The sequence below is a fragment of the Phocoena phocoena genome, chromosome 8 (genome assembly GCF_963924675.1).
Source record: "Phocoena phocoena chromosome 8, mPhoPho1.1, whole genome shotgun sequence".
Taxonomy (NCBI): domain Eukaryota; kingdom Metazoa; phylum Chordata; class Mammalia; order Artiodactyla; family Phocoenidae; genus Phocoena; species Phocoena phocoena.
Genome location: NC_089226.1, coordinates 74114050 through 74139479, shown reverse-complemented (window position 1 = coordinate 74139479; position 25430 = coordinate 74114050). Strand labels below are relative to the sequence as shown.

Here is a 25430-nt window from a genome sequence, read left to right as displayed (position 1 = left end):
ACCTTTGTAATATGACTTGCAATGTTTTCTCTCAGCATATGATTTTTCGCCTTTTGATTCTGCTTAAACTGATCTTTGCTATGCAGAAATTCTTTACTAACAGTCAAACTCATTAATTTTTTCTTTTAATGGCTTCTGGATTTTGATCATAATTAGGCCAACTTAGCCCATATTCTCTCCTATTTCATTCACACTTCCTTCTGGTACATTTATAGTTTCATTACTACAGTTTTTTTTTTTTTTTAAATCATAGTATACACTAAGAGGTATGGTTCCAACTTTACTTCTGTTCAGAAAGCTAACCAATTGTCCCAACATGTTATTAAACAGTCTGTGTTTGCATCCCCCTGAAATTCACACGTTGAAATACTAACCCGCAAGGTGATGGTATTAGAAGCTGGGGCCTTTCGGAGGTGATTATGTCATGGGGACAGACAAAACACACAGAAATTTTAGTGAATGCTGAAGGTCCCTGTCTCAATTCATTCAGTATGCTATAACAAAAATACCATAAACTGAGTGGTTTGTAAACAACAGAAATTTATTTCTCACAGTTCTGGAGGCTGGAAAGTCTAAGATCAAGGCACAGGTTGACTCTGGTGAGGGCCTGCTTTGTGGTTCACAGACATGACTTTTTGCTGTATCCTCACATGACAGAGGAGAGGAAGGGATCCCTCTGGAGATCTGTGTATATTTTGGTTTATTTCTAGATTTTTATTCTGCTCCATTTATCTGTACAATCATGTACCAATAATTATTCTAATTATAGAAGCTTGGCAGAATTTCTGTCTAGTAAAGCTGGTCCACCCTCACTGCCAATTGTTTTCACAGTGTTTCTGGACAATTTTATATGTTTATTTTCCCACAAGAACAAGAAAATCAGCTTGTCTATGGTTTCTTCGTTTTCTTTTTAAGTCTTAGCATTTTTATAGGGATTGCACTAAAATATAAATTTATGGAACACAGACAATTTTATTTTGTGTTTTCCATTCAGGAACATGGTATGACTTTCAATTTGTTTAAATCATCTGTTATGTTCTTCAGGAGTTTGGGGTTTTAAAAAATCTTTTTCATCTAAGTCCTGCACATTAGTTAAGTCTGTTCCTACACATTTTATCTTCTGTATTGTTTACTAGTGTAAGTGAAGTTTGTTCCATTATATCTTTTTTTAAAAATTAATTAATTTATTTATTTTTGGCTGTGCTGTGTCTTAGTTGCTGCACGCGGGCTTTCTCTAGTTGCGGCGAGTGGGGGCTACTCTTTGTTGTGGTGCGCAGGCTTCCCATCGCGGTGGCTTCTTTTGTTGCAGAGGACAAGCTCTAGGCACACGGGCTTCAGTAGTTGTGGCATGCTGGCTCAGCAGTTGTGGCTTGCAGGCTCTAGAGTGCAGGCTCAGTAATTGTGGCGCATGGGTTTAGTTGTTCCACGGCATGCGGGGTCTTCCCGGACCAGGGTTCAAACCCGTGTCCCCTGCACTGGTGGGCGAATTCTTAACCACTGCGCCACCAGCGAAGCCCTGTTCCATTATATCTTGAAAATATAATACACCAAAACTGACTCCAGAAGAGACAGAATCTAAACAGTCTAATTTCTACTGAAGAAATAAGGTTGCCGGGCTTCCCTGGTGGCGCAGTGGTTGAGAGTCCGCCTGCCGATGCAGGGAACACAGGTTCGTGCCCCGGTCTGGGAAGATCCCACATGCCGCGGAGCGGCTGGGCCCGTGAGCCATGGCCGCTGAGCCTGTGCGTCCGGAGCCTGTGCCCCACAACGGGAGAGGCCACAACAGTGAGAGGCCCGCGTACCGCTAAAACAAAAAGAAAAAGAAAAAAAAAAAAAAAAAAGAAATAAGGTTGCCAAAAGGCTACTGCTCTAAGAAGGACGAGCCCAGATGGCTCCACAGGGAGAATGTGACTGTTCCTGCACACGTGGCCTATCTGGGTGAGTCAGCACATTTTAACATAACCACTTCACACACAAGAAAGTTTAAAATTGTAAGATGCAATCTATACAACATCACTGCAAGCAAAACTATTTTTTAATGTTACAAATAAAATATATTAACCACAACATCAAGAAAATACTGTAACACAGAGCATATATATTTATAGTATGGTTATAGTATATCAGTTTGAAATATTATGTGGCATAAAATATAAAAATATATATAACACGGGCTTCCCTGGTGGCGCAGTGGTTGAGTCCACCTGCCGATACAGGGGACACGGGTTCGTGCCCCGGTCCGGGAAGATCCCACATGCCGCAGAGCGTCTGGGCCCATGAACCATGGCCGCTGAGCCTGCGCGTCCAGAGCCTGTGCTCCGCAACGGGAGAGGCCACAACAGTGAGAGGCCCGCGTATCGCAAAAAAAAAATATATATATATATATATATAACACAATAGTAAGTGATAACTTCCCAAGAACTTTCATTGAAATAAGATATTTGCAAAATTAAAAAATTAAAAATAAAAGATCAGTGTGGAATTTAGAAGTTTGATAGCACAGGGCTTTGGCAATGGTGTTTGGGAATATCAACACCCACACACTGTTTCTGGAAAGACAAGCTGGCAGCACTAAAACCATCCTGGGTAGAATGACCTAGGGAGGCCACTGCTAGGAATTTATCTTATTATTCTACTCTCATATTTATAAAAAGATTTTTAATATTTTATATTTTTACATGCAGCATTATTTCTAATATAACTTAAAACAATTTATGGACAATTTTACATTGGGTTTTTGAGCCATTAAAATAATGTTAATAAGGGATTATCTTAGAGAAATTGCTGAGCTACAAAAGCTAAGTATAGAAGGGTATGTATCATTTACTCCAATTATAGTGTGTGTTCTTTTTTAAGACTATACATACACACACATATATAATTTATATACATATGCATATATATATATAATTCTTCTTCAACCTCTTCTGAAGGAAGGAGAGCCTCAGACAAGGAATGTAACAGATCCAGAACCATAGAGCTGGTAATTTGTAAAGGTAGCACTCAAAACATACATAGGTCAATCTGCTTTTTAAAGCCTATATTTAAATTATATTTTAAATTATATACTAATTATTTATTACATCTAGCTCAGATTTAGGTAGTTGGGCAAATAAACTAAAACCTGGTAGAATCAAAGAAAGAGGTAGAAATGATAACAGAATACACTAACATTATTTTATAAAATGATGAAGGAATGTGATTCACTGTTTCTAAAAAAAAAGGGAAAAAGTGCATCAATTTTAACTTAGATAATAATCAAAAGCATAAAATGGCACCTGTGAATTTCTTCAATGAACTACAAATAGAAATTAATTATGAGTGAGTGATAACACAATTATACCACCCAAAGTTAAATTAAATCTGAGAAACCATATGTCCTCCACAGGAGGTTTGTGAATTAAAACAATATTAAGAAAGAAATGAAGGAAAGGAAGTAGGAAGGGAGGGATGGAAGGACAACGGAATGAAGGAAGGAAGACATTTTAAATTTATAAGCACCTTTTTGAAAAATAAATCTCTACCATTCACTAAATAATATGATACAGAAGCTAGTGCTGTGATATGAAATTTGTCTACCTAATGGAGATAAAAGCAAACAAAAACAATGGTAATAAAACTTAAGAAAACATGTTATTTCATACATTTTTTAAAAGAACTGTATTTAAATAATTTCATGAACATGTTCTGTCATGGCACACAGAAATTATATGACTTATATACGAAAAATAGTGTTAATTAAAATATGACTAATGAATCCCACCCTAATTACTCATTCTATTTTTTTTTTTTTTTTTTGCGGTACGTGGGCCTCCCACCGTTGTGGCCTCTCCCGTTGCGGAGCACAGGCTCCAGACGCGCAGGCTCAGCAGCCATGGCTCACGGGTCCAGCCGCTCCGCGGCATGTGGGATCTTCCTGGACCGGGGCACAAACCCGTGTCCCCTGCATCGGCAGGCAGACTCTCAACCACTGCGCCACCAGGGAAGTCCACTCATTCTATTTTAACATAACAGTTTCAAAGTGTAGTGGCACAGGGTTAAGGGCACTAGACTAGGACTAAAACCCTCGTTTGTTTGCTTTTTTTTTAGCTGCCTGTTTTAGGGAAAGTCAATTAACCTACTGGTTTCAAATTTCCTCATGTGAAAAATAGAGATGAATACATACCTGCTATGAATACACCATATCGGTATATTGTATAGCAACAATGAGACAACATACTTGAAAGTATTTTATAAATTATCAAATGCTATTTAAATATGTGTCGTATATTTTTTAAATCTGTAGTCATAGTATAATATAAAGAAAAGTATCCCAAATCATTTAAAAATATGAAAGCTCTAGATTACTTAATATTATTAATTATAGAAAATTATATCCTGAATATACTTCAAAGAGTTAGAAATTGACACACATATATTTTACATCACAGTATACTTTTGAGAAAAAACAAATGCCAAGCAAAATTAATTACACATTGATAAATTAAATGAAAGCATCTTAGGCAAAGTACTAAGGAAAAATACTCCCTGTTTATTAGTAAGCCCCTTTCTGACTTGGGCAGATTTAATCTCTTCAGTAAAAGCAGTAAGTGGAACACAAAATAATTAAACATTCTATGTGTTCCATGGTCACGTATTTTGTCCAAAAATGTGTAATATATACAATATTTCTATAAGACTGTTACAAATGAAAAATTAAAAGCAGAAAGGGACTGTGTATAGGTCTATGAACCCAGTAAGATGTGCTTCATATACATAGAAATATTCATAATTACTTACTTTCCCAATGATTAACCTTATGTTTACTAATACTTGTGCCTTCTCAGTATTTTCTTACATAATATAACACAAAAGTCTATTCAGAGCATATTGAAAAAGAAACTTCTAACTACTTTTACTTAAGGAATTCTTATGGCATTCATATCAAAAAGTATCTTTAAAAAGATGGCTCAAAGAAAGAAAATGATAGTGCTTTTATAAAAACAAAAATCATAAAATTTTAGAACCAGAAAGGTTTAAAAAATCATTTTATTTTTATTTTTTTTTATTTTTTAACATCTTTATTGGAGTATAACTGCTTTACCGTGGTGTGTTAGTTTCTGCTTTATAACAAAGTGAATCAGCTATACATAAAAAATCATTTTACAAGTGAAGCCCACAGAGATTCACCACTGTCTAAAATTACTATGTAGATGGTTCCTAAGAAGCCAGGCAGGACTAGTTATTCCCAGACTAGAACATGGTTAATTTCTATACAACATATTAAGGAAAAAATAAAATAAAAATCTAGGCAAAATCGAACTGTAAATATAAGGCAACATTTTTTTTTTTTTTTTTGCAATACGCGGGCCTCTCACTGTTGTGGCCTCTCCCGCTGCGGAGCACAGGCTCCAGACGCGCAGGCTCAGTGGCCATGGCTCACGGGCCCAGCTGCTCTGCGGCATGTGGGATCTTCCTGGACCAGGGCACGAACCTGTGTCCCCTGCATCAGCAGGCGGACTCTCAACCACTGCGCCACCAGTGAAGCCCAACAACGTGGTTTTTTAGACAAATATTAAATAAATTGTTTCAGCACTTGGGTGTAAACATAAAAACTATAAAAAAAATTCTTAGTCTCTGCTGCAAAAACATATAAAAAGCATACAAAAAGGTCAAGTATAAAGAACTGATAAAAACTAATACTTTAAAAATAAAATAATCATTTGTCTATAGGGGAATTAGCAAAAACAAAGAAACACACACCATCATTACCTCATAGGTAATGCTTTGGCCAAAAGATATCAGAGCACCATATAAATTTCGCAGGTCCAACTTGGCTAGATCACAAGTGAAACACTGCTCTTAGGAAACAGGTATGGAAAATGAAAAGCCAATCTACATGATATTCCAAACAACATAAAAATCAGGGAAAGAGCTTTTCAACATATAAAGGTTGTTAATCACTGCTGCAACATCACGAAAAGCTCATGGAATCACCTGATAGAAGTATCTTTTAAATGGAGGTGAAAGGGGAATTATAAAAACCTGATGTTACCAATATACATGTTCTTGAAGTAGAAAGACTGCGGAAAAATTCCCAAGCAAAAGTATATAAGTGGCAGAGACGATAATATATTTGACTAAATTAGTGGACTAATTTCCAATGAGGAGGAACAAAAACAGAAAACCTGAACTTTTAGATAACCATGCCAATGTAGAGAGGGAGGGAAGGAGAAAGTGAAGAAGAAAAATGGAAAAATTCACAAGGGAGGAAAAACAAATGACACATTTTTAACACACCCACCCATATACAAAGTGAAAGATCATCTTTGAAATAACCTGAGACAGTATTAACACTAACTGTAAAATTTAAAGTAACTCAGGGCTTCCCTGATGGTGCAGTGGTTAAAAATCCGCCTGCCTATGCAGGGGACATGGGTTCGAGCATCGGTCCGGGAAGATCCTACATGCTGTGGAGCAACTAAGCCCGTGCTCCACAACTACTGAGCCTGTGCTCTAGAGCCTGCAAGCCACAACTACCGAGCCCACGTGCCAGAATTACTGAAGCCCGAGCGCCTAGAGCCTGTGCTCCGTAACAAGAGAAGCCACTGCAATGAGAAGCCCGCACGCCGGAACAAAGAGTAGCCCCTGCTTGCCGCAACTAGAGAGAGCCCACATGCAGCAACGAAGACCCAATGTAGCCAAGAATAAAAATTTTTTAAATTTAAAAAATAAAGTAACTCATAAAAGGGTAAATAAATGAGGTTTTAAAAGAAAGCACATAAAATAAATTGTACCTTATAATATTTGACCCTACCCACCAATAATGACTTCTTAAAATTATTAATTTGTAACTAATTAACACAAACTAAAATAATAATTAAAAGTGCTTTGATACAGAGCTTATACATTTGAAATGAATAGGAATCACAGTAAATCAAAAATATGGTTTAAGCAAAATTATCTGGATAAGCAAAGTTTAACTAAGCTATGTCACTGTAATTAATTAATTTAAAAATTAATTTTAATTAATTTCAATTAAAAAAAAAGAGTATATTGAATGACAGCACCAATCAGCATTTCTGTTATCAATATACTGCACCACAGGGCAGCATCATAAAAGTTTTCCATGAAATAAAGCCAGTGTACATGAAATCAACTGCTATCACAGTGATGACCTAAAGAGAGGATTTCTGCTGCCCAAGATCCACATGAAAGGTACAATTCTGTAGTCTGTGCTACTCACCTTATCTTTGAAGATATGTGGATTTTGGTATATAAAATCTCGGTAACTTTCTGTTCGTACTTTGTCCTAGGGTAGAAAGAGGAAGACATTGTGTTTACAGGATAGTCTGAACAAATAAAAATATTTAAGGAAGATATTTGCTAATTTATCACACACTTCTAGTTTCCATAGCTACATTTTGCCTGGAAAACCAAGCCTAATCTTTTTTTCCTAAAAGAAAGTAATAAAGAATGGAAATAGCAACAACACACAAAGAAAACGTTTAAGAACAACACAAAGTCAAATAAGACCTAAGTTCTTAAAAATGTACATATTCTCATCTTGACATGCACTGTAAGACTTCAAGTGATAATTAATGCTAGTAGAAGATGAACATGATGTTTTACTCCTTTAAATAGGGCCTGGAATCTAGAGCCTGATTCCCTGTGTAGAACTATGTTAAAATATGGGAGGAAAAAACCAAACTAGATAGATGTAAAAGTTACAGTTACATATGAAAAATGCTCAACTGAGTATAGTTTGCCCTGGCCCGGGAAGATCCCACATGCCGCGGAGCGACTGGGCCCGTGAACCGTGGCCGCTGAGTCTGCGCGTCCGGAGCCTGTGCCCCGCAACGGGAGAGGCCACAACAGTGAGAGGCCCGTGTACTGCAAAAAAAAAAAAAAAAAAAAAAATCCACTATGGAGTCTCACAAGACCTGTGACCAAGGCAGGTACTGAATGTTAACATTTATGTTGGTGCATGAACAGAGCTGATTTCCTTTTAAATCACCTCAGCTGAGACACACGCTGACAGCAAATTCAGCAGTAAGGGGCTCTGCTGCCAAGTGAGTAAAATGAGTATGATAAAAAATAACTCAGACCGGGAATTCTAGTTTTCGGTTTCACACTAGGTTTAAAAAAAAAAAAAAAAAAAAAAAAAAGTAGTTACACTAAATACTACAACATAAAACTTTACACAGTCCATACCCTCCAAAAAAACTTTTATGCCAATACTGGGATTTTAAAAAAACGTACAAAGAGGGGCTTAAATTAAAAGGCAAGCTGTTTTACTTAATTGCTGGATCTAAAAAAGGGAAATTCCATAATTAATTCCATGTTTTCTGATGGAATTACTTCTAATTGCTTTACAAACAAAATTTTAAATCACATTTTAAAAACTGAAATCTTTCCCTCAATGTATTTTAAGAATTACTATGGGGCTTCCCTGGTGGCGCAGTGGTTAAGAATCTGCCTGCCAATGCAGGGGACACGGGTTCGAGCCCCGGTCTGGGAAGATCCCACATGCCGCAGAGCAACTAAGCCCGTGCGCCACAACTACTGAGCCTGCGCTCTAGAGCCCATGAGCCACAACTACTGGAGCCCACGTGCCACAACTACTGAAGCTGAGCCTAGAGCCCGTGCTCTGCCACAAGAGAAGCCACTGCAACGAGCCCACGCACCGCAAGGAAAAGTAACCCCTGCTCGCCGCAACTAGAGAAAACCCCTGTGCAGCAACGAAGATCCAATGCAGCCAAAAATAAATAAATTTTAAAGAAAAGAATTACTATGAGAACTTAATGTTTTAAATGAATTTAAACATAGTATTAATTAATTTAAAAACTGTCTTTTAAAAAAAAATACCATTTCATACATTTCTACCATTTTTATACCCTTCTTACACTGTAACCAGTGATTTTTGCTGACACAACAAAACCTACAAAGGGTGAACATCAGTCAAGAAGGCAGTCACTCGGAAAGCTCTCACCAATCACACTGCCTCGCCGCTGCTCTAACTTAATCACTAGCATCCCAACTCCTGTCCTAAATCCATGCACTGCTGCTCAGCTCAACTACAATCCTTTATCCAGTCTCTTCCTACATATCCATCTGCTTTTGCTCATATGCTCATCCTGGTGCAATGAAATTCAATGTCTACTAAACAGAGTGCTGTGGACATAGCAGAGCTTCAATTTAATAAATGAATTTTTGAGAGGAAAATTCACTAAACATGAAAATTCAAACAAATCAAAGACTAGCCCTCAAACCATTTCTAAAAATTTATTCTAACAAAAGACTAACTCTTCAATATAAAATAAGGTAATAAACAGAAATAAAGTTATCTTTTGCACTAACCTAGTAAAACTAAGAAGCACAAAAGAATAAAATTAGAGGTCCAATATTAAGAAGACAATCTTTTAAGGCTAGTACAGTGTCATGGAATAATTCCTACCAATATTAAAACAATTTAAGTATAAGACTAAAGACAACAGAAAAGTTATGTATTATAAATTTTACCTATATAAGTAACAGTATGTTTTAAACGTATAGGCTCATGAAGGTGGAGAGAATGCAAGAGTCAGCTGCAGATACAATGAGGAAAATGCAGTAATGAAAAATTAATGGTACTATAATCTGTGATAAATGTTCACCACGATGAACAATGTTTTACTTGGGGGTAAAAAAAGGAGAGTGATGCATCTCCGAATTATAACATTAGCAACAATGACTCTTCTTCAGAAAGATAAAGTGGCAAAGGATTCTGAAAGTTAATGTCCACTACTATCCCGTTATCTCTAGAATTCAAAAAAGTTATCTTCACCTTGACTCTGGAAAATAAGATTACAAACTGTCTTTATTTATAATTATAATCACAACATATGCCAAAAAAGTGTCATTAAAATACCTGTGACTAGTAAGTAACAAAAAATCCAAATAATATTGTTATAAAAGCAAGGCCAATTCTAAGCATAAAAATAAGTCCTGTATGCATGGCTTCTCAATTTTAATTTATTTATAAAGATCAGGTGAGACTCCAGTAGTAGCACAACCTTGAACAAATTATGTGTGCTAAGAACTGTTTTGATAAGAAACAGAAGAAATATTGCTTGATATAAGGCACATTTCATATTCATCCACAGTATGTAACTTAACAAAACATAAAACGGACAAATAGTTCTTTTTGAATGAAATATATCCATATTTCCTATGAAGACTTAATCAAGTTATCTCCAAGGAGAAGGTGGTTACATTGTATAACAGCAAAGGGGAATTAAGTCATGGAAAATTATATTAATAAGGAGTCTTAAGTGATTCTCTAAAAGTGAAAACACAGCGCTGGAAACTTCCAGCTGGAACTTCTTAAATATATATGTACATCAAAAGGACTTAAAATATTCCATCAGGTGTAAAGATCCTCTAGTTGTTGATACAGAGCTACAAGCGTCCAGGACAGAGATTTGGAAGTAAGTCCAAACTGGATTTCCCTGATGACTGTACTGAGAGCACTCAGATGTACTATCTTCTAGGAGTCTCAGTAACCTTATCTGTCTGAAAAACCCAATACAATTTCCATATCAAAAGCATTAAAGGTTCATGGCATTTAAATTGATGGGGTGATTTATAACGGCAAACATGGGCTTAGATTAACTCCTTTAAAGGAAATATTCTAGACACAATAAAATTAATTTTAACAGAGAAAATGGAGTATGTCAATTTCTTTTAAACAAATTCACTCTGGACTTAATTTATTACTTAGCAACAGTTATAACTGTTATTTGTAATGCTATGCAACTACCCAAGTAACAACAAAAAGCACAACCAACTGTGACAAGTCATTAGCAAAGAAATGACATGACATTGCTTTAAAAGACTCCAAGTAATTACAATTACTATTAATCAGCAAACCTCCACTCTGTGACCCTGCAAAACTGACTCAACAAAATATATACTCATTAACTACCCCTGGTTATCTTAAATGGGCATGTTTCAAGGAACACAGTCTTGGGGTGTCCGTAAAATAAACCAATCTTTTGAGGAAGGATTCAGAAAGGAATTTTTCGTTTGTTGGTTTTTAAGAAAAAAAAGTAGTGGCATCTAAAATTCACAGAGATAAACATTAAAGTTTTCAGTAATTTTTACACTCCAACATTTATTTTACTCTAGTTAGATATTTTCAGTTTTACTGAATTAAAAAACCATTTTGCTCTTTTATAATCTATAATACGTGATAAAATGTACATAATATACCAGGTATACCCAGAAATCTACTTATAGTTTATATGGACATTACCATTATAAAACTTAAAACCAACCAAATTCAAGTACCTGATTTAGGAAATTCTTCTATATAGCAATGATTTCAAATGTAAAACAGTAATGCCGTAACAACTGTGAGAATTATTTATAATTAACTTTGTACCAAAGAATTATTATTCGCCCCAACTAAAGTCAGTACTGCTAATTAAAACACTAAAATTAATCATTTCCTTCACACATTAAAAGGCAAACGTATTTTTCTTCCTATTTAAAAGTTGCTCTTGAGAAGACTAAAATCGTCAGCAATTTTTACGAATGTTCTATTCCCAGCAAAAGGTAATCTCATAATAAAGATTAATAATGATCTTAAACAGAATTTACAGCATCTCTGATGCTTCTATAATCTTTTCAACGCAAGATGAGCTATCAAGCACCAAAAAGATTTAAAAAGCAGTTCTCAAAAAAACCAGAAACCAAAAAAGCAGTTCTCCCATATGTATTAAGAACCTTTTTTACTCTATTTTTCCTTTAGTATGGATTTGGTACATTTGTGCTCTTTCCTAACCTTTAGCATTTCTTCATGTATCCCATAATGCCCGTATGAGCTGAAATAAACGCCATCCTCATCCTCCTGGAGGTCTGCAATGGCAGTTGTAGATGACGAGCAGGTTCTGACATCTGCGTTCATCACAAAATCCTGAGCAAATTGTCTGTAATCAATTTGAAATACACCCTTGAGACAAGTTTACTGGACCATGAAAAAAGGAAAGGCTAGAGGCTGAGGAAGAGGAAGGGGGAGGAGGGGAGTGCGGGGTGTGATGAGCCTTCTAAATCACATTCTGTCTTAAGCAATGGAAAGCTCCCCCTGCTAGATCTTAAGCAATGACATATTCAAACCCAGTTGGAAGCATTCCTTCTACAAATCACAAAAGCACTGCCAACTGCAGGCTATGGCTGTTTTATCTTTCAAGTGAACAAAGTAAGCACACTATGACTTTATTCAACTTTATTATTTCTATTGTTCCAAAATCTTATTTTAGCAGCTGAATCAATATAGCATATTCCAATGCTATGAATATTCTTTAAAACCATAGTATCTCATGGAAGGGTTATATAGGCAGAAAGCAGACCCAAACTGGGAATTATTTACACACATCAACACCATCCGCTCAGGCTCTAAAACTCAGTTCCTTTTCTGATAACAACGCATCAAGAATCTATGAGGTATATATGGGAGAGAAGTGTAAAGAGGCACATAATAGAGTTGCTGCTTACTAGATTACCCAGCATAAAATCTCAGAAAAAGGGAAACTACAATCAGCTATACTACTTTTCCTGCTGGACATTCTGGCAAACCATCAAAAATGGGTAATTGGGCAACAGCAACCAACTTACAAATCTAACAGATTAAGCTAGAGGTATATACACTTGGTAGTAATGCAGAATCTCAGACACCACCTATTTCAGGCCTCCTGAATCAGAATCTAGTTTAACGAGACACCCAGATGATTCGTATGCACATTAAATTCTGACAAGTACTAAGCCAGCAGAATATTAATTTACTCACTAGAGAAAACCATCCTATGTAGCTGGTTTTCTGATTACATACTTCATCATAATTATATTGTGATTCTTTAAAAACAAAAATTTCAACCCTGTATTTTCCACAAGCCTAAAAAATATTAATCCCTACACTTTAAAAAGTCCAGGAGAGAAAAAGTAAAATGGAGAAATCTATTAGAAATTCAAAGGAAGGCAATATCAAAGAACAAAAAGCACTCAAGGGAAACACACTCCCCAGAACAATTATCATTAGTACAAAAGTAATTATAAAGAAACATAAGAGGAAAACTACAGAATTTTATGTTAATCAACGACATCCACAATGTATAAAAAATACTGCGTACCTTTAATATTATTGAAATTAAATATCTACACTGTGCTTTCCAGTATATGAAATATTTTACCATATTCTATCTTTTATGAATTATATTATTTTGGGGATCTAAACAATTAATTTTCTATAAGATTGATAAATTACTTCATTCTTTGCAGATCCTCACGCGCTCCAGCTAACGCAGCTTCAGCAGACAGTGCCCTGGCTTCCATGTGTTTCAATTTTTCAACAACTGATGTATTTTCACTGAGTCCACTGGGGTATGAGAATGGAACTGACACGGGTTCATAAAGATCTTCTACATCTAAATAAATAAATGGACATTTCTATCAGGCCATCTTATAACAATGAAGCACATATAAATGTGTTACGAATAAGTATATACTAAGTGCCTATTATGCGGCCAACTGAGAAAAATTAGTACTTTTAATTAAATAAATATTTACTATCCAAACTATTCCAATTTGAGTTTAAAGAGCATGCTGTTAGTCTAAACTTTTCACTAGTTGGCTAAACTGAACACATAAATAAGCATTAATTGTACTGAACCAAACCCAGGAAGAAACAAAAAAGTAGAAGGAAAAAACTCATATTTATTGATCATCAGGTATCTTTCAAGTTCATGCATTACATTTCATTCCATCTTCAAAAGAAACCTAAAATATAAACATTTATCCCTATTTTAAGACATGGGAAAAATAAATTTTAGAGAAACTGACTAGCCCAAAGTCATGCAGCTGTTTAATGAAGGAACTACAATTCAAACCCATGCCTGCCTTCCCAGCCCGTGTTCTTGCCACTACACAGGGCCACCTCCAGCCTCTGGGTCTTTATCTGTAGAGTAACAGGTATGACATTTAGATATTCCTTAAGGACAGTGTGTAGGTAAGGAATTCTGTACATTCAATAACTTTTTCATCATGGGTAAGGTGGTGTGCAATCTATACACTGTCTTATTGCTGACATTATTAAATATCCTAATTCCTAATAGTATTAAAAATTCTTGATTTAAATTTAATTTCATTATATGTAAATCATTAACTTCTGCTATGGAAGTTAATATATGTAAATCATTAACTCTGTAAACAGAAGTTAATATATGGAACTAGCGAGTTTTACAAAATCCCAATGTCCACTGACAGGTCTAATTGACTGTTGAATCAACTTAAAGCAATAAAAACAATGCAGATATTATACTGTCTCCTCAGTACAGCTCTGAGGGAAACACGACTTTTTTTTTCCTATTCAGTTTTTACCTGCAACCCTTCTTTAGAGCTGGGACAAAATAACTAAGCTTCACAAATACATGATAATATTATAACTTAGAGACTAGAGCCTGAATTGAACTTGTTATAAAAGCAGTATGGTGTGCCACGAAACTCTAAACAGTCCAGCAGAACACTGACTCGTTGCTTTACAAAACTACAGATTCGGGCTTCCCTGGTGGCGCAGTGCTTGAGAGTCCGCCTGCTGATGCAGGGGACACGGGTTCGTGCCCCGGTCTGGGAAGATCCCACATGCCGCGGAGTGGCTGGGCCCGTGAGCCATGGCCACTGAGCCTGCGCGTCCGGAGCCTGTGCTCCGCAACGGGAGAGGCCACAACAGTGAGAGGCCCACGTACCACACACACACACACACACACACACACACACACACACAAAATAGTCGATTTATCAGGAAGACATAACAATTATAAATGAGAATAAACCTCACAAAAGAGCTTCAACATACACAAAGCAAAAGCTGATAGAATGGCAAAAAAAGACAATCCTCTAATCACAGAGATTTAAATACACCCCTATCAACAACCGATAGAGGTAGATTTTTAAAAATCCAAAAAGACATAAAAGATCTGAACAAAAATATTCAGCACCATGAATTATTTATAGAATACTGCACCCAATTACTGTATCTTGACATTTTTGAAGAACACTGATCAGTAATTTAGAATTTAGTAGACTGCCCCTCAACCTGGGATCATCGGATGATTTTTCATTATTAGAATGAGGTTAAACATTTTTGGCAAGAACAGCAGAGAAATGACGTTGCCTCCTCAGAGCATTACACCAAGGGGTTCGTGGCGTCAGTACACTTATTGCTGGTGATGTTAACCTTGATCACTTGGTTATGGTAGTGTCTGCTCAGTTTTTCCACTCAAAAGTTTAACAGCTCCTTTGTAGTTAAATTTCTTGGGGGACATACTTTGAACTATGCAAATCCTATCTCACCCACCTAAATTTTCACCTACTAATCTTAGCATGCATGGGTTACTCTTTTCTGCAAGTTACTACCGTGGTGTTTGCCTAATGCTGATTTTCTGTTTCTCTTCTTCCTTTGACATTTATTAACAGGAATTCTACGCTGAAGCGGAGCTACTCCTTCCCATTTATTTGGTTGCTTATTCATGTCAAGAAGAATTCATGGACATTTATTTTATCCTATGGGTTAAAACCCAATACTGTCATTTTCTGTATTGATTAAATGTTTCTAGCTTTGGCCACTAGGAGGTCCTTCAGGTTGGTTCCTGTGTTCTTTAGGTTAAGTCCCCTCTTCCCCCACTTTTTCTTAAGTACTTCCTAATTTTCTGGAACAAGGTGTCCTAGACTTATCTTGTATTTTCCCTGCCCCACCTGGAAATCAATCATCTCTCTAAGGACTCTTGGTTCCTTTTATTAATAAAGGATTATAAATCAAGATCTGGGCACTAGGTATGCTCATTGCTACTGGGGTTTTTCTAGGCCCTTTCAGCAGAGCTAGGAAATATATGTATTATACTAACCCCCCCCCACACACACACATCTACATTTCTGTATCTGTCTGTCTGTATAAGAAAAACTATGAATTTACACTGACACTTCTGATTCCAATTTGTCAACACAGGACTCATTTCATCCTTCATTTCCTTATCTGAAACCTCATTCTCCAACTGTGAGAAACCTGGCTTTTATCCATAATTTTTAAAAATAAATTTATTAATTTTATTTTTTTATTTTTGGCTGTGTTGGGTCTTCGTTGCTGCGTGTGGGCTTTTTCTAGTTGTGGTGAGCGGGGGCTGCTCTTCGTTGCGGTGAGCAGGCTTCTCATTGTGGTGGCTCTTGTTGCAGAGCACGGGCTCTAGGCGTGCGGGCTTCAGTAGTTGTGGCTTGCAGGCTCTAGAACGCAGGCTCAGTAGTTGTGGCGCACGGGCTTAGTTGCTCCATGGCATGTGGGATCTTCCCGGACCAGGGCTCAAACCCGTGTCCCCTGAACTGGCGGGCAGATTCTTAACCACCGTGCCACCAGGGAAGCCCCATCCATAAATTATTAACTCACATGTTCCATTCTAGCATACACAAAAATAGTGTCAGAATTGCTAATTCTTACCCTGCAAGTAATGCCTTTTCTTACTGGATTACAACGTTGATGTAGTTCTTTTTATCTGTAGCCTCAGCACAACATCCATTAAAGGTTTCAGTTACTCACCTAGCTCTTTTCCTCCCCACTCCCTGCAGTATGGTTACATTATTCCTTTGTATTACAGTTCAGTTCATCTGTTAGTGCCTGCATTCCATTTCGCACCAGCACCACCCTTGTATACATACATCCTCGTTGTTTCAATTGTTGATTTTTTTGATTATATGAAGGCTATAAAAAACATTACTGGGCTTCCCTGGTGGCGCAGTGGTTGAGAGTCCGCCTGCCAATGCAGGGGACACGGGTTCGTGCCCCGGTCTGGGAGGATCCCACATGCCGCGGAGCGGCTGGGCCCGTGAGCCATGGCCGCTGAGCCTGTGCGTCTGGAGCCTGTGCTCCGCAACAGGAGAGGCCACAACAGTGAGAGGCCCGCGTACCACAAAGAAAAAATAAATAAATAAATAAAATAAAATAAAAACATTACTATAGTCCTGAGAGTTGGAGCTATACAAAGAGATATACTCAGCAAAGTGTCACTCGATCCTCATCCCTGTTACCTCAATCCCACTGTGCCCTTCCTTCCTTGTCCCACAAACCCCGTTCAGTAACAATCTCTTCAGTTTCTAGTTTATCCTTCCTGTATTTCTTTTGCACAAATGAGCAGACACATAAGCATTTTCCTAAATCTCTTTCTTTCTTATGTGAAGAGTATCATAGTAGATATTCTTTTGAGCTTTGCCTTTTTCATTTGACAGTATGTCCTGGATAACACTCTGTACCAGTTCAGTTCATTCTTTGCAATAGAGGATAGAGGTATACTACTCCATGGTGTGGACGTGCCATAGTTTATTCAACCGCTCTCCTCTATATGAGCATTTGTCTTATATATGTATTTTCAGAATGTTGGAGGTGTACCTTCAAGACCAATTCTTATGAGTGAAACTGCTCAGTTAAAAATCGCACGTTCAGGGCTTCCCTGGTGGTGCAGTGGTTGAGAGTCCGCCTGCCGATGCAGGGGACACGGGTTCGTGCCCCAGTCTGGGAAGATCCCACATGCCGCGGAGCGGCTGGGTCCGTGAACCATGGCCGCTGAGCCTGCATGTCCGGAGCCTGTGCTCCGCAACGGGAGAGGCCACAACAGTGAGAGGCCCACGTACAGAAAAAAAAAAAAAAAAAAAATCGCATGTTCAGTTTTTTAGGTATTGCTAAATCTGCATTCTACTAGCAATCTTAGGACAGTGCCTGTCTCTCCACAGCTTTGTCAACAGAATGTGTTGTCATATTGTAAAAATTTTTACCAGTCTGAGAGGTGAGAAATGGTATCTTGCTATTGGGCTATTTTCCTACCTCTTTTTGGTAGAATTTTTCCCCATTTTTCTATCAACTGTTTTGATCCTTTGTCCCTTAATTTTTAAGAGTCTTTTATGTAAAAAGGATATTAACCCTTTGCGGAGTATGTTTCAAATATTATACCATACTTTAAAAAAAATTAACTAAACTCCATTTTATTCACTCAGATTTCATTAGTCTTCCCCTAATGTCCCCTTTCTGTCCCAAGATCCCATCCAGGATACCACGTATGTTTAGTTGTCATGTCTCCTTAAGCCCCTCTTGGCTACAACAGCTTCTCAGGCTTCCCTTGACATGGATAGTTTTGAGAAATACTGGTCAGGCAGTCTGTAGAATGTCCCTCACTTTGTGTCTGTCTCATGGTTTTTCATGGTTAGACTGAGATTACTGGCCTGGGAGGAAGACCACTGAGGTAAAGTGCCATTCTCATCACATGATATAAAGGGTCCATACCACTGACATTACATCACCGATGATGTTAACCTTCATTACCTGGCTAAGGCAGTGTTTGCCAGGTTTCTCCATCAGTATAGTTACTTCTCCCCACTTACACTGTACTTTCATTGCCTATTTTCTTAGTTATCTCCTTTTTAAATTTAGTCATCTTTATATTCTCAAAGCCCAATACAAAGCAGATGCTCAATAACTATTTACTGAAAGACAGTGCAGGTGAAATAGTCAGTAATCAAGCCAGGAGCCATGAGAATGAAGAACCTTCTCTTCCATCTCTCTACACCAATGGCCAGGAGAACAGATCTTTTGCTTTTTTTTTGGCTGTGCCGTGCAGCTTGTGGGATCTTAGTTCCCTGACCAGGGTTCAAACCCGCGCCCCCTGCAGTGGAAGCATGGAGTCCTAACCACCGGACCACCAGGGAAGTCCCACAGATCCTTTGAGAGGCACGGGCAGTGCACTAACAAGCATGCCCAGTTCAAGTTCCACCTCCTTTACTAGGCCCCTTAACTGTTCCAGATCTCGGTCGTGACTTCTTCATCTAAACTCCTTAGAACTTATTTACTAATAACAATAAATTCTCCTTCATTAAGCACTTACTCTCTGACAGGTACTGTGCTAATATGCATTATCTTTGTAACAATTTTATAAGGTAGGTGTCATAATCACCTTTTTATAAATTAAAATTAAGTCTGAAAGAAGTTAAGTTAATATACCTTTGGAGAGAGAAGAGGTCAATACTGATCTGTATCCATAGTGACCAGCAAATAGCACTCGGTATCTGCTGATCTGAGTAATCTCTCCCTCTTCTGAACGGCACTATTTTTCCTACTTCTCATGAAACTTACTATATTCCACCTTATCTTATAATACAGGACAGTCATTCAAAAACAAAACACTCCTACTATTAGATTGTGGGCTCCCAATGCGAAGGATTCATTTCTTCATGTTTCTAAAGTATTTAACATACTACTTTCAACCTGTGAGTGTTCAATTTTGAGTTTAGGGAGTCACGAAGAACACCTAGTGGGCACTTTGTCATGTATCAAAGAGATCACTTTGGTTACTTTGAGGAGAAATAAAATTTAATAGAAGTTGTAAAAATGGGAAAGAATCAACCTAGGCCCCACCAAATTTTAGAGGTAGAAAGTTGGAAATCTGGCCCTATTTCTCATTTTATAGATGAAGACCTAAAAAACAGAAAGCTTAAGTGCTTTGTCCAGGGTCACTTAGTTCCTGAATCCTACATTAAGGTTCTTACTATAGCATCACACTGCCACACAACTTCTCTTGATGGTACTTCTCAAGGAAATGAGTGGTTTTCCACAGTTCCCACTTACCAGAGGACTGCGCAAATACACACTGTCAAACTACTATCTGTGAAGGTGTGTGTCTGTTTAGAATGGTCTTGCTGATCTGAAGACAGCAAACCCCTCTATCTCACCTAACTGGCACAAAAAACATGAAAGAAAGCATAAATTAAAAAAATAATAATAAATCATGAACTCCAACAAATTAGACCTATAGAGAGCCAACAGATTTTTCATAAGATTCCTGTTCAATAAGGAATGAACCAAAGCACAGAGCAAGAAACTAAGAAAGCTACAGTCAAAAGACGAGTGACCCTGCCACAAGGGAGGCTTAAGAGTTAGTATACGTGGGGAATTTTCGTGCAATCTGTCCTGCAGCAAAACAAAAGCTCCATAAATTAGATGTCTTAAGAAAAGTCACGTATCTGATTGTATTATGAGGTAAAAACAGCAATATTATTAAATTTACTTAAATCTATTAAATATACTGATATAATTTTTTTAATTTAAATTTAAAATTTCATCGATTTTAATTACATTAAAAATCAGTCTGACAACTAAAAATTATTCTCTCAAGTCTCCCTATGTTTCAAAACATCTTTTACACAATGTTTAACCCAAGCTCATATTCCTCCCTGGTAACTGTTAGTGTGACTCTCACTTTCTAAGTGACTTAACGTTCCTTCTGAAACCAACTACCTGACAAGGTCTTTAGAGAATCAAGGGGATGATATATTTTCCTGTAACACCTAACCACTATTTTGTCATAACAAATGACCCTGCTTTAAAGTAGATACCATATGTTCATCTTACCAAATTGAAGTAAAAGGTCATCTTCTAATACCGGCTTTAAATACTCTTCTTTCTCCCAAGGCACTGGGTTGTATATGGAATTCATATATTCAACTGGAGGATTCTGGAAGTAAAATTAATTGCATATTTTTTCACTGCACATAATCACAAAATCCCCCTACCAAAAAACTGGGAAAATTAAACAAAAAAGGAAATCATGTCTACATCACACAAAATCTCTGTTTAAACAGTCTATGTTCACCAGCTATTTCATTAACTTGACTGGATGACTGCTTAATTGTTTCAATGCACAGTTTTATACTGTTTGGATTTTGAGGAAATGGCAATATAAACACCAACTGACTAGAACAAAGTATTTAAAAAACACAACAAAAAGAGTAACCAAAGCACTTAAAAATTGCACTAGAAATTATTTCTGATTTTACAGAAAGACTATCAGTATTCCCCTTTATCTGACAGTGAATTACTTTGCCACATAACATTGATTCATCTCTTACACAAAATTAAAAAACACACTTAAGTATGGTATGTATCCATTTACTTGGTGCTGTATGTTGTGCTAGTTCCTAATGTCCATGATTCCCCCAGTATGATGAGTGTCAAATTTAAAACAGTTCCTCATACAGCAGTTTCTCATATTCTTTTAAAAATCGGTGCATTGATAATCGCTGTAGTACTTCTTTAGGTTTTAAACAAAATTGTAGATTAAGCTACCACCTTACCTTAAGTCTAATAAAATTTATTAGTTTAATGTATCCATAAAATTCAAGTCCTAAAAGGAAAAAAAAAAAATTCACTTATTTTAACATAACATGAGTTTTGTTTCATTAACCTGCTCTGAAGATGCTTCTCTGGTTAGACAATAAAATATTTCTGTCCTCTCAACTACTACTTAAAAGTTTTGAATTTTTTATTAAGAACTAGAAACAGTAACTCTGACACTTCAGAATATTTTAATTAAGAAACAGCCAGAGAGGACAAATTTTTAAGTGCTCTTCTTGCATTTCTGAAAAATCGGAAATTAATTTTTAGAATTCTACTCACTTATCAGAACAATACAAATGAGGAAAATTAGGCCCTTGATTTTACCAAGTATTTGGCAGTTAATACTAGAGTTGATACTGAAGTTTCTAAATCCCCAATTTTTATGGTACCTACCAAACTATAATTTTGCCAGGACACAGAGTATACAAAGTATACTAGCTTTTACATTAAGTTAAATGATGCAAATGAAAAAATAGTGAGGCTTGTTATCTGGTTCTCATCTTTTCAGAAATGAAGCAGCATTTAAAATAAGGGAAAGCAATAGCATATCCAACCAATTATTATTTGTCATGAGAAATACTGTTATGAGAACATGCCAGCATATAAAAATGTTTCATATGCGTAATAGCACACAAAAGCCCCTATTTGGTACTGAAGAAGATATAAAATAATATAAAGTACGGTTTCAATTCAGTTTTAAAATGCACATTAAAAACATGAAAAAAAATGAAACTAAGTCACTTATATCTTACAAAAGTAGTTGCAGTTGAATTTATGATTCATAAACATACTGTATCATATGTTTATCTGAGACCCCAAATCTGCCTAATATTTGGTATTCTTCAGTAATGTCCTTTCTAGTTGTTAGTAAATACAGGGACCAAAAAGCCAATTCTGTATTTAGTTAATATTAGTGGGATACTGTAGGTCTTCTATATTCGTTTAAATTAGAAGGCTTTAATTTTAAGTATGTTTAGATGCAAGTTTCAATAGAATCATCAGCTGAATCTCTGGATTACCACCTTAACTTTAGCACTCGCTTTTTCCACACTCTCTTACCAAACTCCTTGTCAAACTCAATCTTGTATGCCTTGAAGTCCATGTTATGCTTTGACCTGATAAGTTGTCTTTTTTCATAATGATCCACCTCCTTTTCCAAAGTCCACCTCTATCCTTTGCTCTCCCTAATTCTAATATCCACGCCCCTTGTCTTCCTAATTCTAAAATGATTAAAATGTAATCACACACTAAGGATTTTTTGGGGTTTTTTTCCTTTTTCGTTGTGAAGGCAATTTAAGCTTAAATAGTCAATCATATCTAGAAGAATGACTTATTTATCAATCTTTCCTCAAAAGCCATTTGTCAAAAACACGCCATTTTCATAAGTTGTTGTCATGTGTTTCACTATATTGGATTTGTATAGGAAAGGAATGGTCTGGAAAAACATAATGTTTGAACTTAAATTTCTCAACTAAAATTTTCTTTATTCTAAAAATTACTCACCATGTTTATGAACCATGTTATCAATATTAAATTGATGCTCAGACTTACAGTGTGAAAATGTTTCTTCAGCAGATGTAAATAACCTGAAAAACCAAGCAACAGCTTCATGAAATAGTCCCCTAAGAAGTCTAAATACTGACTTCATGTTAGATATAAACTTTTCCCCCTCACTCTGCAGGTTTCCAGTTTTACTTCCAATTAATTAAAAAAAACCAAACACACCTGTAGAGAGGAACCCAGCACTCCTAAAGGGAATTAGTACTTCTGAGTCCCATTTTACACCTAAAACAAACTACCCTTTAAAATGTTGAGCTGAATTTGCCAAATAATAGCACTGAATTTATCACAAGGCTTCTAAGAAAGAGAACTCCCTTTGATAGACTGTGTCTCTTAAGACCTGAAAAATTCACTGCATAAGATTCTTTTCTCCTCTAAGTATCAACTCTGCTTTCAGAGGCTCTGAACTGACACAGCTCAAACTGCTTTTAGAAATAAAGCATAAAACGTATAATTTTATAGCTAATAAATTCCCAAAGTGCCATATTTTGAAAAGTGGTCTTACAGTGCTCCCCAAGGATTTGTATTATAGACACTGTGAGGGCCAAGCTCCTTTATTCTGTGACCTGCAAAACTGAAGGACGTGTGATAAGATAACACACGGCAGAGAGCCTGCATTACCTCTTCTATATGCTTGGCACATATGCAGCAGTTTTCAACAAACGTTTACCGAGAGAGCTTATTTATACAGTATTTACACAGCCTATCACAAAGAAGTACCTCCCTGATGCTCAATAAATATTATTTTTTGACGACTACAGTATATGCAGACATCCCGTACCTACCCACATGAGGCTACACGTGGGAACAATGACGAATCGTCAGAAGCTAATATACCACCCATCAGCACCACTCTGAGACTCACTGGTGAAATGTTTATTAAAGTAACACTGGCCAGTGCCAACCAGGCCTCTTTCACGCCCACTTGCCCAGGACAGCAGCCAAAGTCAAAGCTGAAGAGGCAGAATTTTAAGTGGAAAAAACATGTATTTGGTTATAAGACAAACCACAGCTTTGTGACTTTGAACAAATTACTGGTATTGCAGCGTCTTTTTCCCTAAGTGAAAATGGCATCAATTCCTTCCCCCTCAACTGGGGGGGGGGGGGAGCCCCTAACAAAGGTGATTCTTTAAACGGCTCCAACGGAACTATTACACCTGATAAGCTTTCTAACTGTCAAAGAATTATAGAATGGGAGAGCCTGAACGGTTCTAGAAGGTTGAGGGATTAATCGAGTTTAGTGACTCCCACACTTGTTACTCTTTAGAATCACTTCAGCTAGGGTCTTTGTAGAAACAGATTCCTAGCCCCTATCCCTGATTTGGAAGGGCTGAGGTCCAGTTTAGCATCTGTGTATTTGTTTCTTAAGTGTCTCAGGCGACAGAGGCGCACAACTACATGTGGGAACCACAGATCCGGCCCAGAACCCTTTCATTTTACACAAGAGGAAACTGAGGCCCGTCAAAGTGAAGCAGTGTAACCTGGCTTCCAGTTCATGGTTCCTCCCTGGAAACCACTGTGGGTCTTCCGGCTCAACAAACCCTCACTCCAAAGCACGGGCTCCAGACTTCCAGGGCAGCCACTTGGGCTGGACTCCAGAGGAGCAGACCACACAGACCCACGGGGCCCGGCCACCCTAGGGCTGGCGCCTCGCGCTGAGGTGGACGAACCTGTCACAGAACAGGCAGGGGGTCTGCTGCTTGTCGTGGGGGAGATCGGCATCTTCCTCATCCTCCCAGGAGGCCTCGTCACCGCTGTCTGACAGTCCTGGCAGGTCCTCCTCCTCCACAGCGCCCCGGCCGCCTAGCACACGCAAACGGTCAGCTCTGTCTCGGACCCCAGCGCCAGGAGGGCGGACGAGGGGCAGCAAAGCGAGAACGCTCTGGGCCCGGCGGGCCCTCCCCCCCACCTCCCCCTCCCTCTTTGCAGGGCCCCACCACCCCGGCTCCGCGTCCCGGGCGCAGGGGGAGGGGAGGGGCTTTCACCGGCCCCACGGCGTCGCGGCCTAGGTGCTGAAGGGCCGGGGTACCCACCGTCTGCGCCCGACGCTAACGAACACATGGCGGCTGTGCCGCGAGAGCCCGGCGCGCCTGGGGGCGGGGACCAGGCTGGGCAGCGCACGCGCAACCGCCTCCGAGCCTTCCCGGCCCGAGAACCCGGGAACGAGCGTGAGCGTGAGCGCGAGCGCGGGCGCGGGCGCGGGCACGCGGTGGGGCCGAAGCTCCGGGAACCCTGTGGCTCCTGGAAACAGGAGAGCCTGCGCGCCGGCTCGCGAGCACTTCCGGCCTCGGGGCCGCGGCGTTGTTCACGTGAGCTGGGGTGGGCGGGGCGAGAGCCCGGGCTCCGCCTCCTGCCGCAGGGTTGATGCAGCGCGCGCCGAGTAAGCGCTGAAACTTGGGCTGGGCGTTGCAGGCTTAGACTTGGCTTTTGTGTTCTCCTCGGGCTGCGGCAGGCCTTAGCGGGAGGTCCTAAACCGCGGCCCAGAGCCCAGAGCTGCAAGCGGTTCTGCAGTCGGCATCGCGCCCCCTGTGCGTCCCTTATTCGAGGGATGAGCGGCTAGTCGGGGGGCGACCTGCTCGCTGCGCCCTCTGGTGCCGAGGAGGTCGAACGCAAGCGAGAGGCTGGTACTCCGCACTGGTTCCGGGGCTCC

The 25430-nt window shown here is 38.4% G+C and overlaps 1 protein-coding gene across 4 annotated transcripts in view; it reads right to left on the bottom strand.

The window, feature by feature from the left end:
* PRMT3 (protein arginine methyltransferase 3) overlaps positions 1-24899 on the bottom strand; it is a 134355-nt gene extending 109456 nt beyond the window's left edge. Inside the window, exons 1-8 of one of the 4 annotated variants that reach the window (XM_065882041.1) lie at positions 24814-24841; positions 24451-24583; positions 22724-22806; positions 21178-21227; positions 20456-20558; positions 13283-13442; positions 11807-11951; positions 7226-7291 (exon numbers count right to left, since the gene is read on the bottom strand). In XM_065882041.1, coding sequence (XP_065738113.1) covers positions 7226-7291; positions 11807-11951; positions 13283-13442; positions 20456-20558; positions 21178-21227; positions 22724-22806; positions 24451-24583; positions 24814-24841 — 768 coding nt within the window. Of the gene's footprint in view, positions 1-7225; positions 7292-11806; positions 11952-13282; positions 13443-20455; positions 20559-21177; positions 21228-22723; positions 22807-24450; positions 24584-24813 lie in introns of all 4 variants that reach the window. The other 3 variants (XM_065882042.1, XM_065882044.1, XM_065882043.1) reach the window with 3 other exon arrangements.
* Positions 24900-25430: the final 531 nt, after the last annotated feature.